An 18,101-nucleotide genomic window follows, 5' to 3' on the forward strand; every position below is an offset into this window, starting at 1 on the left:
CAATACTAGATAGTCTTTCATTAAGGCAAAGATTAAATTTCCCTTTTTCATTACAGTTTATAATCACAGGAACTAAACCAAACACATATACGTGGAAACCAGGTGAAAGCTGATTATTCTAACAACAAAGTTCCTCTTAAAGATCAGAATGGTCTTTGTTTAAGAAAAATACCGTATTGGTTCCTTGAGGTTAGGAGATGAGAGCTGAGAGTATAGAGCCTCAGCTAAGGTAGCAAAGTTGCTAAATTGTGCTGCACAAAACTAGAAAAAAGAATTTGTTTTGCTCCAAGGAGAGGAAAGAGAGAGATGAAAAGAAGGGGCCCTGTGTAGAGAGAAAGACCAGCCAAAGGGTGTCAAGGCTAAAGAGCCAGTGGAAAATTTTCTGAGGAGGGAGTGGCTACAGAACATTAAAAGGTGACGCTTGTGGTTTAGTTTGAACTTGCTTGTATTTCTGTGATGTAAACCTGTCCTCTTGGGGGCAGGTCAAAAATATAATAGGGCTGCAGGGGAGGCAATAGGATTGGAACTCATCTCAAAACTGTACTTGCAAAAATTCTTTTTTAAATTATATGTTTATTTTGGGAAAGGTTTGAGAAACTGGTGGAGGTTGGTTAGGGGCTCCTTAAAGGCCCTTCCACCTGGCTACTGTTGAGCCTGTCGGTTTACCTGGCCCTTCCCAGGGAAGCCTTTCCCAACGCTGCAGACTTGACTGCAAGGTATCAATTGGCCACCTACTGGTCCAGCGACCGTGGGGAAGTTACTTAACTTTTCTCAACTTTTTATTTTAATCTTCAAAATGGGAATAATAATGGTTTACAATTCATATCTTTGTCATGAAAACTAGAGGAGTTAATATGTGGGAGAATGGAATGGGAATTCAAATGACGTAAAATTTCTGATTTAGAGGTTAATTAGAGGGCTTTTTATATTTTACTGTGGAAGGTGGTAGGTATTTAAATTCCACTGGATACATTTAAGAGCGTGATTAATTTTTTAACGATAATATTTACGATACATTATGAATGACATCTTTTACAACTCCTTATGATGAAAAATTTTGTCAACTGAGTTTTTAAAACATTCTTTCGAGTATACAAGCTAATATCTTAGAAGAAAACTGCTGAGAATTGCTTTATCAGAGATTTTTTTACAGAGAGTTGCCTAAATTCGCACCGTACATACTGCTCGGTAGGAAAAGAGTAAAGGGATTTTATTTACACGTCTTCCTCCCTAGTCCTGTCCCGCGAACAGAATCGAATTCAATCAACCCTCTCGGCGTTGCCATTCACGAAGCCTGTAGTGGCCACTTGCCACCTGTAGGTGGCGCAGGTTGGCAGGTCTGCAGGGGCGGGCCGCCGGCGCACGCCGCTCCGCAGCGCTGTGGTGCGTCTCGGCTTCCGTAGCGCACTTAGCAAGATGGCACCCTCCGAGACTGTTAGGCTACGGCTTCAATTTGATTACCCGCCGCCAGCCACCCCGCACTGCACGGACTTCTGGCTTCTGGTCGACTTGAACAGATGCCGGGTAGTCACGGATCTCGTTAGTCTCATCCGCCAGCGCTTCGGCTTCAGTTCCGGAGCCCCCCTCGGCCTCTACTTGGAGGGGGCGCTCTTGCCCCACAGCGAGAGCGCGCGCCTAGTACGAGACAACGATTACCTCAGGTGCGCGCGCAGCGGGGGCGGGGCGTGGCGTGGCGGGGTGGGCGGCGGGCCGGGGACGCGCGTGCGCACGCCCTGGGGTGCCTCAGGCCTCTGGAGACCGCGAGTGGGTGGGGGGTGCGTGGGGTTGGATGAGTGGGACTCTCAAGCTGCACACTCATGACCCGCAGAGATCTGAGTAGCTGATCAGGCACGAGGTTCAGGAACCTGCGTGGTAACGGGCATCCTTCCCCGGATGCTTCCGATGCCGGTGGTTAGCGCAGCAAACTTGAGAAAAACCCTGATTTCGCGTGTGGGCAGGGCCTGGGTTTCGTTCAGCCCGGGTCTCGCCCGGGCTTCTGTGGCCGGGCGCTGGGTCACGTGCGCACGAGGCACACCTGCCTGAGCCCGCCCGTCCCTGGGCGGTGCGCGGGGTCCGGGGTGGGCGGGGCGAGATCCGAGCGGGCGGTGGAGCAGCCGCGCTACGTCCTCCGCATAACTCGCGGCTCGTCCAGCCTCAGGGCTCCCTGGACATCCCCGCGCTACGTCCTCCGCGTAACTCGGGGCTCGTCCAGCCGCATGGCTCCCGTGACATCCCCACGCTACGTCCTCCGTGTAACTCTCCGCTCCTCCAGCCGCAGGGCTCCGGGGACATCCCCGCGCTATGTTCTCCGCCTAACTCGCGGCTCGTCCAGCCTTAGGGCTCCCGGGACATCCCCGCGCTACGTCCTCCGCGTAGTCCTCCGTGTAACTCGCCGCTCGTCCAGCCCCAGGGCTCCCGAGAGGTCCCCCCGCTACGTCCTCCGCGTAGTCCTCCGTGTAACTCGCCGCTCCTCCAGCCCCAAGGCTCCCGAGACATCCCTGCGCTACGTCCTCCGCGTAGTCCTCCGTGTAACTCGCCGCTCGTCCAGCCCCAGGGCCCCGCGACATCCCCCCGCTACGTCCTCCGCGTAACTCGTGGCTCGTCCAGCCCCAGGGCTCCCGGGACATCCCCGCGCTACGTCGTCCGCGTAACTCGGTAACTCGCGGCTCGTCCAGCCTCAGGGCTCCCTGGACATCCCCGTGCTACGTCCTCCGCGTAACTCGGTAACTCGCGGCTCGTCCAGCCTCAGGGCTCCCGGGACATCCCCGCCCTACGTCCTCCGCGTAACTCGTGGCTCGTCCAGCCCCAGGGCTCCCGCGACGTCCCCTGAGGCTTCTGACGGGGGTTGTTCTGAGTGTCACCTGGGCGCCATGCGGCTCATTTAAATGGGTGTTTGGGACCGTCTGGGTTGTGAATTGGGAAACAAGTTTTAAGAATGCCTTTGGAAATTTAAAACCGATGCAGAGAGGTGTATCGAGGAGCTGTCGTGGTCCGAGCGGCCCGCGTGTGGTTGGCTTGTCTCAATGAACCGGTGAGACGTCATTTCAGTTCGGACTCACGTCTTGGACTCATTGACCGAAGGCTCCTTTTTAAAGCGCCGGCTTCCACGGAACAGTCCTGGAGCTGAGAACCAGGATCCTTCCTCTCGCTTGTCCTTTGTTGAATATCCCTTTCCCCAGGGCTTGTCAGAGTCATGAGATTTCTTCAGGACATCAGGGAATTTAATTTGGGACAGTTACCCGTCTTTAAGTATAAGTGCGTGTGTCTCTCAAAATCAGAAACACTATGATTTATTGTTAATGTTTAGCTGTTTCTGAAGACACTTTGAAATAGTCCAGATTTCAAAAATAGTTCTTTTCCCTTTTTCCTTTTTCCTTTTTTTTACTCACTGTGGAGTAGATTTCCATTTTCTTTGCAACTCAGGGACTATGTAAATAGTGTGAGAATTGCGAAGACTGCATCCTCTCCTGTGAACTTTGCTTTCTGAACTATTCCCTGCCCAGTGAACGAATAGCTTGCCCCTAGCTAACCACAGTTACACTTCGATTAATGAATCCTCTGGGTTTATAATGACGTTAACAATGTCAAAAGCAAACCACGAAAGCTCTGATAATAAATACAGCACAGTGGTGGGCAGAATTCCTCCTAAATGCTTCAAATGCCCAATCTCATGTAGTAAATACCCCAGCAGCTGGCTTCAGTGGTAAATGGGGCAGACCTTAGGAAAAAATAGAATTTGGAAAAGTTTTGCTGTGTTTTTGTGGTTTCATGTCCCCCATCATTCTCTGTCTTCCCCTGACAGACTCACTTTTCTTCAGAGCTACAGAAGAAAACAGTCTCTTTTTCACAGCTACCTAATATTGTTGGAGTAGACCAAAAATCACTAGCTTCATGCTTCTGTATATTATCTTCTTGTGTGATGCAGGCAGTCAGGCTGGATAATTATACTAGATTATGCTGCTACATGGAGAAGATGGTTCAGGAAAGAGAGATCATTGGGGAACACAAATGGTCAGGGAATTTAGAAGTATCTTGAAGGACAGGTAGGAAATGTTGGATGGCCTAGTACCGTTGTGGAGGCAAAAGCTAGCTTGACTTAGTAAAGAGGTGAGTCTGACCAGCAATAGGATTCTGCTGGGATTGCTGGGAGCGCTGAGTCTAATGAGGAAGCATGGAGCCAGGTTGTGGGAATCCGGAGATATAACCCTAGAGGCTTGAGAGGCATTTTCATACTCGTATGCCAGGGCCCTTTTCTCACAGCCTGTTCTCTTAAGCCCCTGGAATCTGGCTTCCTCTCCTCCCAGGCTGCTGACAGTGAGCTCCTGAAGGTGGCCTCCAACTTTCCTGTTTGCTTAGAGTCCCTGTATTAGTCTGCTGGGACTGCTATAATAAAATACCACAGACAGGGGTAAATAACAGAAATTACAGTTTTGGGGGCTAGATGTCCAAGATTGAGGTATTAGCAAGTTTTGTTTTTTTCTGAGGCCTTGCTCCTTGGCTTGTAGATGCCTCCCTTCTCCTTGTTTCCTCACGTGACCTTCTCTGTATACAGGCATGTCTCTCTTTTTTTTTTTTTTTTAAATTGATTTTGAGAGAGAGAGAGATCTCCTGGTTCATGGGTGGGTGCTCAACCACTGAGCCACGCCGGCTGGGCCCAAGGGCTACTTTTGAAAGCACGTGAGAGTTGCAAGCTCCTCTGAAAGGCAGGGGTCCTGCATATACCAGATGCAGCACGTGCTGTGTTCCAGTGATTTTAAATAAACCACAGGGACAGAAAGCCTTGCAACCATTTTCAAAGTTGATGGGAAGTTTGGTTCTAGTTGGTTGTCTCAGATTTGAAACTTGAATCAAAACAAATTGATCAAGAATAGCAAAGAACAGTCTGATATGCCAGAAGTTCTCTGGTAGTTTGTAGATTCACAGGATAGCTTGTAGATACCAAGCTAGCTTTTGACAGTTTGAGGAATACTTCCTTGCTGCTTGATGCTGCCATCCACAGCTGGGAGCAGAGGGTAAAGTGGTTTTGTGATTTAAATCCTTGATCTTTCAGAGTTTTATTTCTCTCTTTATCCTATTCCTGATAAAAGTAGCGTTTATTTTACCTTGATTTGTATGTGTCTGTGTATTTGTGTGTCCTGAGGATAATTGAGGATATTTTTCTACTACTACGTTGAGATAAATCCACAGGATTACTATGCCTTAAAAAAATTTAAAGAGTGCTTATAATAGGTCTTATTCACCAGCTATAATTTATTTTCAGATATGATTGTCAACATCTTTCTTGGTCACTAAAAAAAACCTTGATGAAACCTATAGCTAGATATAAATGTATTGAAAGTATGTATACTTTTAGCAGGCATTTTTGAGTACCCACTATGTGCTTGATGTTGGGGACACTCAGCTGTCCACCTTCGGGCTGCACATATTAGACTAATGCGCTGTTTCCAGTTCATGGAGGAACAGGATCACTTTCTTGTAGCGAAATAATTTTAGATGATGTGTGCATTAGGGTTCTCCAGAGAAACAGAAGCAGTAGATGGTATAGACATGGACACGTGGCTATGGGCAGGAGATTTATTAGAAGGAATTGGCTCATGAAATTACGGAGGCTGAGAGGTCCCAAGATCTGAAGTCAGCAAGCTGGATACCTAGGAAAAGGTGAGCTGCTTCACTCAGTCGCCTGATTCAAATGTTAATCTCATCCTGAAACACTCTCACGGATACACCCAGAACAATGTTGAACCAAGTATCTGGGCACTCATAGCCCAGTCAAGTTGACACATACAATTAACAAAATGTCATGGAATTTTATGATGACCGTAACTAACCCGTAAAGTACTGAACATAAATTGTTTAGTACTTTCCTAAATTTAAACAAAATAAAAATAAAATCTGATTTTTAAAAAAAGCAGCCCACATTTAAAAACAAAATTGGGTACTTGGCATTATCACTATTTGAGGTTCGCAACATAATAGAGTGGAAAGATTTTAAAGTTAGAGAAACTGAGGTCCCATTTCTGCTGCTTATTAGCTTTGGATTTTGGGCAAGTTACTTTTCTCAACTGTAATTTTGTGATTTGTTTTAAAATCAGAGATACTTCATGGTGGTGTTTAGAGAAAATGTATAGAAAATGTTTGGGATGCAGTAGATAGTTAATAAGTAAAAGCAGTCATTTGAAAGTTGACCATAAGTGATGCCGTATAAGCCATTTTGTCAAAAAGAGTCTTTTGTCCTTCAGTGATTTGATGTTTTTTCATTGACTGAAAAAACAGTTTACAGTCATAGTATATGTAACAACGTCCTAGAGACATAATTACTCACTAGTTTTCTCTCTTGTTCTTTTGATAGAGTTAAATTAGAAGAGAGAGAAGTCGCTGAGAATCCCGTCCTAGTCAGTAATGGTGATGGTACTCATTTCTTACCTAGAAAAGCAAAGAAGCGGTCATTGCCATTGGAAGAGAATGAAGAATCTGATTGCAGAAATTCAAAGAAGCAGTGGAAGAGGCGAGAGAACAACAGTGAGAATACCTTGGATGTGGAACCAAAAGCTGTCACAGCTCAGAGTGGGAAGAAAAAAAGGCGGAAAAACAAAGCCGCATGTGGCACAGAAGATGACAATGAAGAGGCCAAAAGAAAATCACCAAAGAAGAAAGAGAAACGAGTATATAATAGAAAAAAGACGAAGAATCCCAAGTCTTCTAAAGCACAGACAGTGAAAGAGCAGACCATCCAGAAGTGTAGTCCTCCAAAAGGTTCTCCTGCTAGAAACAGCTCTGTCAGAGCCAAGAGGAAAGGTGGCATGGATGTTCAGAGGAAAGACAGTCCCACCTCCTCCTCAGAGTCTGAGTCTTGTCATGAATCAGCCATCAAAGATCTCAGCAGTGTCGTCTTGGAGGTCAGAAAGTCCTCGGAGAAAGTATCAACTGTGCTATCAAAGGAAGGGCTCTCTATAAAAAACACAACTGCAAACAAAGTAGCAACAAAAACTGGCTTGAACTCTGCCCCCATCGAGGACAAGACAGCCAAAACATCAGACTCTAGTTCAGACAGTAGTTCGGATTCAGTTGACCAGTGCAGTGAGTCAAAGAGCACCCTGGAGAAGGCTGCAGGGCCCTTTAAAAAGACAGACGGCCTGTTTGCAGGAAGAGGTTACCCAGTCCCAGGGCAGTCATCACAGGCTCCTGGTCCTCCAAACGTGACTCTCCCCATCAGTTTGGGGAGAGGTTGGGGTAGAGGAGAGAGCCTTCTTTCTTGGAGGGGCGTTAGGGGTCGGGGCATGCAGGGGAGAGGTCAGGGTCGAGGACGGGGACTTGCTCTTCCCCATGTTTTAAATAGAGACTCTGACTATCAGAAGCAGCAGCATTTAAATGAAACGGTAACAAACTCATCTACTATTATCCAGGCAAGTAGTTTTTATTCTCAGTTTACCACTTTCCCTTTCCCCACAGCGGGTCTGCAATTGATGTCATGGGTTCACATTTTCTCACCAGTAACAGTCACATGACTAATAAATACTGTTTTTCAGAATCCAGTAGAGATACACAAGAAGGACTACAATCTGTTACCACTGTTAGCAGCTGCCCCCCAAGTTGGAGAAAAGATTGCATTTAAGGTATGTTTTAAAACAACAATTAGAGCCCGGCCGGCGTGGCTCAGTGGTTGAGCGTTGACCTATGTTCTGGGAGATCTCCATTCTATTCCCGGTCCGGGCACATGCCCAGGTTTTGGGCTCGGTCCCTAGCAGGAGGCATGCAGGAGACAGCCAGTCAGTGACTCTGTCTCGTCGTCGATGTTTCTCTCTTTCTCTCCTCCCTTCCTCTCTGAAATCAGTGGGGGGGGAAAATTTAAGAAAAACAACAACAAAAAAAAACACCAATTACTACAAAAAGATTATTCTCCCTCCAAGTAAATTTACTCATTAGCAGTATATATACACACACATATATATGTACATATATATACGCAGACTCCCACACACCCTTCCTGCCTGGATCGTTCATATATGTATGTATGTGTGTATGTATTTCTTTTTAATCCTCACCCGAGGATTTTTTTTCCATTGCTTCTCAGAGAGTAGAAAGGAGAGAGAGAAAGAGAAACATCGATATGAAAGACACACATTGACTGGTTGCCTCCCACATGTAGGGAATCGAGCCTGCTACCCGAGGTATGTGCCCTTGGTCGGAATTGAACCTGGGACCCTTCAGTCTGCGGGCCAGTGCTCTAATCGCTGAGCCAAGCCAACCGGGGCCCGGATCATATCTTTCATGTTCTTGTGCTTAGCATGTAATAGGTGCCTAGTAATTGTTTTCTAAATGAATAAAAATGGCTTAGCCTAGTGTCTTAGCAGGTGCTCAATAAAAGAAAGCTATTCATATCACCCCTCCCCCAGACCGCTGGAACCCCCATTTTGCCACAGGTTCATGGCCGGGCTCTGTGTGCTTTCTCAGATGTAGGGGAAAGGAGCTGCAGGACTTGTGTATTTGTGGACTTTTTCTCTTTTTTTTTTTTTTTTTTTTTTAGCTTCTGGAACTAACATCCGATTATTCTCCTGATGTCTCTGACTACAAGGTAAGACTTTTTTTTTTCTTTTTAAATGTTAAATCCTTTATTTTTCTTTCTTTTTTCCCCTAAGGTAAGACTTTTTATTTAAAAATAATTGTCCAGCCCAGCCGGGTGTGGCTCGGTGGTTGAGCATCGACCTAGGATCCAGGAGATTGGGGTTCGATTCCCGGTCAGGGCACATGCCTGGGTTGTGGGCTGCAGCTGATCAATGACTCTCTCATCATTGATGTTTCTATCTCTCTCTCTCTCCCTCTCCCTTCCTCTCTCTGAAATCAATAAAGATATATTTAAAAAAATAAAAATAATTGTCCATATAGTAAAGAAGCTAAAGTCATATTTAATATTGCTATTATGGGTAATGCAGATTATTTTGAGTAAACAATGCTATAAGGTAGGAAAGAAAAACATTACCAAACTGTAAACTTTTTAATGGCATCACTGTGAAGTCTTCTAGTGTTATATTCCTTACACTTGGGAAGAATATAGAATGAGAATAAGGAATTTAATTTTTTTTTTTTTAAATATATCCTTATTGATTTCAGAGAGAGGAAGGGAGAGAGAGAGATAGAAACATCAATGATGAGAGAGTCATTGATCAGCTGCCTCCTGCACGCCCCCGACTAGGGATGGAGTCCGCAACCTGGGCATGTGCCCTGACCGGGAATGGAACCGTGATCATCTGGATCCTAGGTTGATACCCAACTGCTGAGCCACGCCCGGCCAGGCAGCAATTTAATTTTTTTACTCATTTTTTAAAATCAGCTTAGGCACACAGACTTACTTGGGTACTCTTCCCCCATATCTTAAACTTTGAAAGGAAATAATAAATAGCTCTCAGCCAGAAAATTGGATCGTTTTCATCATAGGAATATATTTTACATATTTGTGAATTACTACTGCTTATTATAATCTGTGTGGGTTTTTTGCATTATCAGTTAATTGCATAATTCACAGACATCATCCTTGGGAATTACTTATTTAACGCCTGTGTGGGACTTTCTGTTGGCGTATGAGGGTTCTCGTAGTTCAGTAAAGCACTTGACTCAGGCAGTGGGATTACAGAATTACAGGCTTCCTTCTCTTTTCCACCCATTCAGCATTTTGTTGAAAATCTGATTAAAATGCATACTTTTAAATTTTCATGTACTATACAGATTATAAGTTCATTTTTTAAAGGTAATACTTGTATTTTAATATAGTATTAGAGCTAAAGTACAGGAGACTTGATTTAATCTGAGTTCATACCTTGGAAGACTTAAAACCTTGGTAAGAACTTTTCCCAGTAGTTTTAGAACTTTTTTGAAATTGCTTTCAAAACCATTTCAAGAGAGAAAATTGGTTCCACTTTTTTGCTTTGGCCACAAATGCTGTTACCCAGCTTGATCACCAGCTGTATTGATCAAGCTTGCCTTCAAAAGTCAGATCTCTCTTCAAAGAGTGTGATCTCAGCCCCTGACCCTGCTGCATTTGTACCCATGGGATTTTAATTTATGGAGGTGACTGAGTGAGACACAGAGAAGCCAGTGCTATTGGAAGAGGAATTTATTTCTTGCATTTCCCTAGAGGAGGGGCAGTGCCACGCCCTCCAGTGCTGCGGAGGAAAGCACCTGGGTGTGGTCAGGAGGCAGAAACAGGAGTGAGGGGAAACCCTAGGACAGAGCTTTTACTGGGGTCTCCTGGGGATAGGCAGGCAGGGTGCAGGAAACAATCTAGGATTGGCTCTTTTCGATAAATGGCAGGCTTTGGTCTGCATGGGCTTTTCCTAGTTGTGTGGTACCTGACCCTGGGGTGATCAAGATCAGGGAAGATAGTGTCTTGGTGTGTGGGAGTTTCATTTCCCCAACATGCTGATTTATTTTAACAAAATGTTTTTATGGAGATAAAAGTCACCTAACATAAAATCCACCATTTAAAACACTTTAAAGTGCGCACTTTAGTGGCTGTAGTATATTCATAATGCTTTCTGTGTTGATTTTTGACTTTGACTTTTATTTTTGAAAGGAAGGAAAAATATTAAGCTACAACCCAGAATCGCAGCAAGTAGATATCGAAATTCTTTCATCCTTACCTGGTGAGTCTTCTAGAAAAGAATCTGAAAATTTAGGCTTTTCATTTCTGCATTGGTTTCTAACGAGCTGTGTGCAGGGGAGCTGCTGTCTACACTGGCCTCTGTGATTAACTGGTGCTCTCCACCACCTCTGTCAGCACAGAGCAGTTATTGGATTTGTTCCCAAAGCTGTTAGGCAAGTTGGTCTTATTACTATAATTATATCATTTCATAAAAATTACATAAACTGATGCAGATTGATTTCAAAAAGAATTATTTCTATGAAACCTACATTGAATGCTGACAGGGAGGTGTTGCTAAAAAGTTTGCCATTGAGTTTTGTGTGGGTGGGTCAGCTATCTAAGAGATTGGGAGGAATTTGGTAAAAACCTAGGAAGATTTTGCACTTAAATTGCCTTGCTAGTTTTTGCATTCTTGCATCACTTAAAAAAAAACTCAAAACTAAAAATGGTGCAAATTGTGGACATATGTTAGGATATGATTTATAAAAGAAGGACAGCTCTAGTTGGTGGACTCATAAGATCTATTCAGCTCTATTTCAAAAGATTCACAAAGGAGCATATTTCTGTGAGTGAAGTCAGAATAAAGTGTCTAAAGTATTTGTGTATATACACACTCTTCATACATTCTGCCTTATCCTGGATTCACCCCTCTCAGTATTGGTTCTGAAATCCTGGAATGAAAGGGCTCTCCTATATATGGTTTAACTTGGGTTGTATTGTAGGGGTCCCTGGCCAGAGACCAGGGGAGATTCCTTGTTCTTTAGCAGCTCCTAAGGCAATTAATTAGTTTCTGTCTGTGTTCAAATAAGGCAGTGAGTAAAATAATGAAAACTCCAGTACACAGAAGTTAGTCAAAAGGGTTTTGCAACAAAGTCTCTTTATGATATTAAGTAAATGATTAACTATAACCTACACTGGTTTTCCAGCTTTATTCTGATGAGATTTCATTGGAAGAAATCCCCCTTCTTAGGAATGGTGGACAGAGAAGTTTATCCATGGTCGAATTTCATGGGCATAGCCTGATCACTGTGTGACAGTCAGCCACCTGATCAGGTGATTGACAGTGATGACATCTGTTACTCAGTTCCCATACACACAGCAAGGTGTGTAGCTTTGTTGCTGCTTTGTCCCTCAGTGATAAACCCACATGACGTTTACAGAGTGGATAATTGAAATAGGGAATTGGCTGACAGAGATGAAAGCATTACAGAGAAGCAAAAAGGGACATCCAAATCAAGTTTAGGTAAAATTATAGAAGCAGCTAACCATGGGAATGCTGATACTGCGGTTTACATGAACTTCTTGACATAAACTAGGAGGGTATTTGTGATGAAAGGGATGAAGGTGTCCCAGAAGTAACATCAGCAAAAAATTTCCCAGAGTTATGAAGAAGAAATAAACTCTCAGAGCTATTTCAGGGCATTAAAAGCTCAAAGGATAAAATATTGAAAGCTGATCCAGACATAGGAATGAGTATGACAATTCTGCAAGTAATAAAAAAGATTCTCTTTCTGTATCATCATTGCCTGACAAGAAGGCAAGTATTGTTCAAACTACCCTTGATAAGATTCTCACAAAGAAATAGCACTTCAATTCTCAGTGTTTCTAATGTTTTAAGTTATAGTGTGCTACATAAAGACTAGCTTTACTTCTTTTCATTTCCTTACATAGTAAAGGTTTTAATGTTTTGACAGAATTTTTAAAGGTCATGAAACAATTACAATTTTTCCCATTGGTTATTAAGATTATTTTGCATGATTTCAGCCTGCACGGTCATTTTTAGGGTCCCACACTACTGTGCAAAGTGAGGACTGCCATATTACCAAGTAGTAAGCATGTGTAATTTCTGAGGACAGAGCAAGATACAAGAATTTTGCAGAATTCAGATTAACTTCCCTTGTTGAAATATATCAGTTATCTTTTGGGATTATCTTGTAGTTTATACGTTCTTTTCTGGGAGTACTAGTGATAGTGTGTCAAGCTCATTTCTTTTTAATGAAGGAAAGATCATCTCTGATAAATGGCCAAGAAGCTCCCGTCTGCTGGTGCAGGGTTTTCTCAGGGTCTTGCATCACCGAGCGCTCCATGCTCACATGTGCGTACTCAACCTCCCCATCAATGCAGTTTGTTTGTGGTTGTTTATTTAATGATATAAATTGCTTGTAGAATGTTTTCACTACTGGGAAATGACTTATTGTCTCTCCTCCGTACCATCTAGTTTCAGCCATGAAAGAACCTGGAAAATTCGATTTGGTTTATCACAACGAAAATGGATCTGAGGTCGTGGAGTATGCTGTGACACAGGAGAGAAAGGTAGGCGTGCTGCTCTTCTTGGCAGTGCTGAGTCATCCATTCTCTCTTGACTGGTTACTGGTGGTCTGCCTGGATGGAAGGTGATATTGAAGCTTCCTGAACTGCCTATATTAAAATCATAAAAGATCTGGGTCTTGGGGTGTCTGTCCTGCCTACAGGGTGGCATACCAGTGCCAAGTGCCTAGTTAGGGCACCATCTTGGACCTTAAGGAGCCTTCATGACAAGATGCACAGATCACACCCTCTTTTATTGATGTATAGATTCCGAAAAGTACATGTAGGTATAGCTTGAACAATTTTCACACATGAACATACTCATAAAACCACTACCCAGATCAAGAACATCGACAGCCCCCTCTGGAAGTCTCCATCACGTCTCCTTGTAGTCACTGCTACCCCTCAGATGTTACCATGATTCTGACTTAAAAACAGCAAAGATGGGCTTGACAAATGACATAAAAATGATGATTTTTGACTTTGTTAAAATCTTCAATTGGGCCCAGCCGGGCGTGGCTCAGCGGTTGAGCATCGACCTAGGATCCAGGAGATTGGGGTTCGATTCCCGGTCAGGGCACATGCCCAGGTTGCGGGCTACAGCCGATCAATGACTCTCTCATCATTGATGTTTCTATCTTTGTCTCTTCCTCTCCCTTCCTCTCTCTGAAATCAATAAAGATATATTTAAAAAAAAAAAAAATCTTCAATTGGCATTTTAGGAAGCATATGTTTTAGAGCTTTTTAGGCAGCCAGACTAGTTGCTGGCAATGGGTGGCTCATTAGGCTATGCTAGCATTAAAGTAAATAGAATTTATTCTTAAGGTGTTTATATTTGAAGTGTTATGGATATTGTCCTATAAGTTTGATTATTGCAAACACATTTTCTCTGAAATGTAGAAACCCTAACTAGACTTTATACTTTGATTTGTCTTTAAGAAAGATGATGCTCTTAGAGATTTATTCCAAAAAAATTTTAGGGTCTGTGGCAGGATCATCAGATTCAGCCCAGTCTTCTGTTCTTCTTTATTTTCAACATATTCAGCCCCATTTTTATTGTTGAAATGTGTTCTTGGAAACAATGTTGGAGAAAACTCAACCTTTCTATGCCTTTCCAGAGGTTTGAAGCAGAGCCTGTAATTACCATTTTTGGACACTAGATGGCCCTCATCATTCAGCCACATGGCCAAGTGCTAGCGCTTGCTTTTTCTTGGTAAAATGTGAAATGCCGCCTATATTTTAGGCAGCTAAGAAGCACAGAGCTGCACAAAAGGGCATCAGCAGTCTAGTGATAACCCTTTTGGGCCACATCTGCCTCCCAAGAGGTCTGTGGGCTGCCCATCCACAGAAGCTTTTTGGCAAGTCCTCTTGACCTTTTGTAACCAGCTGCCCCTCACTCCACCCCATCTCCCACAAACCCTGCTCTCATTCAAAGAGAATGAAGTATGCTTAATGTAAAACTTAGCTGCATTTGAGGTAAACAAGTTTTTATACCCTAATTAAACTCAGTTTCTTGAGCCTCAAATCATTCCATGTCTTCAGCCATTCTGCACAAATGGAAATTTCCTTGACTGAAGTTTTTAACTGACTAAAACCTATAGGACCTCAAAATGAAATCTCTAAACTGAATATTTTGGGTTTTTCCTCAGGTCACTGTGTTTTGGAAACAGTTGATTGATCCAAGACTGATTATTGAATCTCCGAGAAACAACGCATCAAGTCATCAAGTACAGAGCTTGCCTGACTGTGACCCTTCCACCTCATAGTTTATAAATGCCTTGTTTGTGAAAGTGACTATAACCTGAACTTAAAAAAAAAGATTTGAAAGTCATATGCAGTTTTTTATCTTCACTTGACTGCATAGGACAAAATATCTACCTCATCATTTTACAATAACATGGGTGTATTGCTTTCTAGACCTTTTTTTTTTCTTCAGGTTTAATCTTAGTAACAAAATTTAAAACATGACATTCCCTGTAGGCATTGTTGCATACCAGTATGCATGTTCTCTTTTTTATTTTATTTTTTGACCATCCAGAAGCCCTTGTCAGAAGCGGTTTATAGTACCAAGTACAAAAAAGCACTGCACATCTTGTTTCAGTAAGTTTTATTAAGTAACATTTAAAAACATGACAACATGTTACTTGACCTAATTTTTTATATTTGAGTTCTATTAAATGTGGAACCTCTTACAAACTTCAAGTATTTTATCCTTGTAATTGTCAAGAATTAACAAGTAGTTGGGTTTGTTGCAGGCAGTGAGTTGAGAAATCCTTTCACATTTTTCTCAACTTTAAAGTGAAGGATCCTTAGGGCTCTGTGTAGAGCAGTGAAAATAAGACCTGGTGTGTATGCCTGGGGAGGAACTCCTGTTTCACCTGGGTGAGAGGATTTGCTATGAGTTCAGGCCAGGGATGGGTTATCTTGCTGCAGGATCCCCAGCACCTGGCTGAGTGTGCTGGAGGGAGGATCATGAATGGAAAGTTCCTTTCCTATTATTCCACACAAAGCTAAAATGACTGAATATATACTGTGAAAATTGCTTTCTTCTAACAAGAGATCAGATCCCTCCTTCAGCTTTGAGGATTTTTAAATAAAATCATTGAACTAAATGTCCATGCTGAGTTATCATATTTAGTTGAGGATTGCAAATCTTTGTTTGTTTTTTACAATAATGTGAGAGATTAAAGTTTTCTGGAACAAGAAGGGTTGCCTTGACTGGAGTCTGGTGTTGCAAAGTTTGGTCAAATGGAGTTTCTTAGATCTGGGAGCTACTGGACCAGTGAAGTGCTGTCCAATTTTAATATGCATGACATTGATGTGCATCAGAATGTGGTTTATTGATTTGTGATGAGAAATACTACTCTGGAATGATGAGATCTTGGCACTGGGATTTTTGGCATACTTTCCAGGGTTTGGAAAACAAGATAACTAGTAAACGCCAACAGATACATGAAAAAATACTCCACATCGCTAATCATCAGGGAAATACAAATCAAAACCTCAATGGAATATTACCTCATACCTGTTAGAATGGCTTTTATAAAAAAGGCAAGAAATAACAAACCGTGAGGATGTGGAGAAAAGGGAACCCTTGTGCACTGTTGGTGGGAATGTAAATTGATGCAGCTCCTATGGAAAAGTGTGGAGGTTCCTCAAAATATCAAAGCTGTGTGATCCAGCAGTTCCACTTCTGTGTGTTTATTCAAAGAAAATGAAAACACTAGCTTGAAAATATACATGCACTCCCATGTTTATTGCAGCATTTTTTATAACAGCCAAGATACAGAGACAACCTAAGTGTCTGTCTGCAAGCTCTCTCTGTGTCTCCTATGGGACTGGTCTCCTCTTGGTGTCTTCATCTTGGACACTGTGGTGGTAAATTCGTTACCAGTTAATTTTTTAGCTGCTTCAAACCTGGGTTGGTCGGACCACTCGCTTCCTACTAGTTTAACTGTCCTGAAGGGATGATGCCACGGAAACATCACAGGTGAAAGAACAGCCTGTTCAAACTGGGGGTACTGTCTGGTTCTAATTTTCAACTTCGTTGTTTATACCCAAGAGCAGTTGATCCAGACTTTCTCCTTCAACCTGTTCCCGCCTCCGCTCATGTCAGGTGGACAGCTCTTGCTGTAAAGACGGGGACTGGCAGATTCCTTCCCTTCACAGTAACGACCTCACTGGTTGGTTTTTCTGAGGCCCCTGTATCATTCTAGACCCAGTTAGGAGAAAGAAACCACACAATAATTCAAACAGGAAAAGCTTAATAGAAAATTATGAAGTCTAACAGGGATTGGAGTGATGAGGGGCTGGCAAGAAAGAGAACTCCAAAAAATATAGGAATAGCTGGTACGTGGAGCAGCCACTACCCCTGGGGCTGAGAGACAGCCCCCACCACCTTCGCCTGAGCTGTGAGCAGACCTTGTTGGGAGGTCATGGCTGTACCTCACCGAAGGGCAAGAAGACACCGTGATGATGCACAGGCAGAACTTGCTGGGAATCTGCCATCTTTCAAATGCTGAAAGAGTTTTTTAAATTGATTTTTGTTTTTTGAGAGAGAGAGGAAGGGAGAGTGAAACAGAGAGAAACATCCATGTGAGAGCAAAACATCTATCAGCTGCTTCTTGCACGCCCCTGTTGGGGATGGATCCTGGAACTTGGGCATGTGCCCTGAGCAGGAATTGAACCCACAACTTTTCAGTGCACGGGACTAGGCCCAACCAGCTGAGCCACACTAGCCAGGGCCAAAAGCTGACACATTTAATTATGCAATATTTTAAAATGGCATTTATTAATATTGCAAAATATCTCATCAGAAAAGTCTTTTAAGTGTTGGGAAGCTATCAGCTCACTATAGCAGGTAAGTTTTGCTGAAGTCCAAAATTTTACCTGAAGGCCCTAAGTTTTTCATTTGTAACCAACACTATCAGTTGTTCTCGAAGCAAGAGGCCCCTTTGTTCACAGTCAAGAAAATGCTTGCTGCCCTGGCTGGTTTGGCTCAGCAGTTAGAGCTTCAGCCCTCGGACTGAAGGGTCCTGGGTTCGATTCTGGCCAAGGGCGGTACCTGGGTTGCAGGCTCATTCCCCGGCCCTGAGCATGGGGGGAGGCAACCAATGGATGTGTGTCTCTCTCCCTTCCACTCTCTAAAAAGCAATGGAAAAAAAAAAAAAATGCCTGCCAATACCCGTGTCTGAACTACCGCAGGTTTGCTGTCAGTAATTGTTTCAGAGAATGATGCTCCACGAGAAATACAGGCAGTTCAGCTCACAGCACAACCAGCTGCACACATGGTTTTCCTTGAGACACCCATTGTACTATGTGTGCCCCAGGAGAGGTGGCCTGTACGGGTCACATCATGATTTAATAACAGTAATTGCCACTGCTCCCTTAAGGACATTCTGGGGTTTGTTTCCTACTGTGAGTGCCAGGCCCAGCGGTACCACCGGCTAGACTCGTGTTAGAGTGCAGCAGTTCATTGTTTTTGTACAAATAACCCGGTGAAAAGAGATCACATCTTAGTCACTTGGACCTCACAGACCCCCTGAAATTGTCTCATCGATCTTCAGGAGTCCGCAGACTACACTTAGAGAACCGCCAACACAGTGGAAAGAACATGGATATTACAATCAAGAGCTGGGTCCCCGTCTGGACTGGTAGG

The 18,101-nt window shown here is 43.3% G+C and overlaps 1 protein-coding gene across 5 annotated transcripts; it reads left to right on the top strand.

Annotated features, from left to right (window-relative positions):
- The first annotated feature begins 1,398 nt into the window (after nt 1–1,398).
- COIL (coilin) lies at nt 1,399–18,101 on the top strand. Of its 5 annotated transcripts, none has more exons than XR_014000501.1 (8): nt 1,399–1,661; nt 6,350–7,403; nt 7,527–7,613; nt 8,525–8,572; nt 10,568–10,637; nt 12,855–12,949; nt 14,593–15,043; nt 18,010–18,101. XR_014000501.1 is itself a non-coding variant. In XM_081161556.1 (8 exons), exons 1-7 carry the CDS (start codon nt 1,417–1,419, stop codon nt 12,913–12,915), a joined length of 1,659 nt encoding a protein of 552 aa, XP_081017682.1. In that variant the 5' UTR covers nt 1,399–1,416; the 3' UTR covers nt 12,916–12,949; nt 14,593–15,559. The 5 variants fall into 5 exon arrangements, 4 of the variants coding, with proteins under 4 accessions (XP_081017682.1, XP_081017681.1, XP_081017684.1 ...); XM_081161556.1 differs by lacking the exon at nt 18,010–18,101 and adding an exon at nt 12,638–12,731 and having other exon boundaries at nt 14,593–15,559; XM_081161558.1 differs by lacking the exon at nt 18,010–18,101 and adding an exon at nt 12,638–12,731 and having other exon boundaries at nt 1,402–1,661; nt 6,428–7,403; nt 14,593–15,559.

This window comes from Miniopterus schreibersii (genome assembly GCF_964146895.1).
Source record: "Miniopterus schreibersii genome assembly, chromosome: 16".
Classification (NCBI taxonomy): domain Eukaryota; kingdom Metazoa; phylum Chordata; class Mammalia; order Chiroptera; family Miniopteridae; genus Miniopterus; species Miniopterus schreibersii.

What these genes read in the sequence shown, in the direction of transcription:
- COIL (XM_081161555.1), top strand. Translation starts at nt 1,417, where the DNA reads ATGGCACCCTCCGAGACTGTTAGGCTACGGCTTCAATTTGATTACCCG. An exon ending in GAGAAAAGATTGCATTTAAG is followed by an intron (nt 7,614 to 8,524) that starts GTATGTTTTAAA and finishes TTTTTTTTTTAG; the next exon opens with CTTCTGGAACTAACATCCGA. An exon ending in CTGATGTCTCTGACTACAAG is followed by an intron (nt 8,573 to 10,567) that starts GTAAGACTTTTT and finishes TATTTTTGAAAG; the next exon opens with GAAGGAAAAATATTAAGCTA.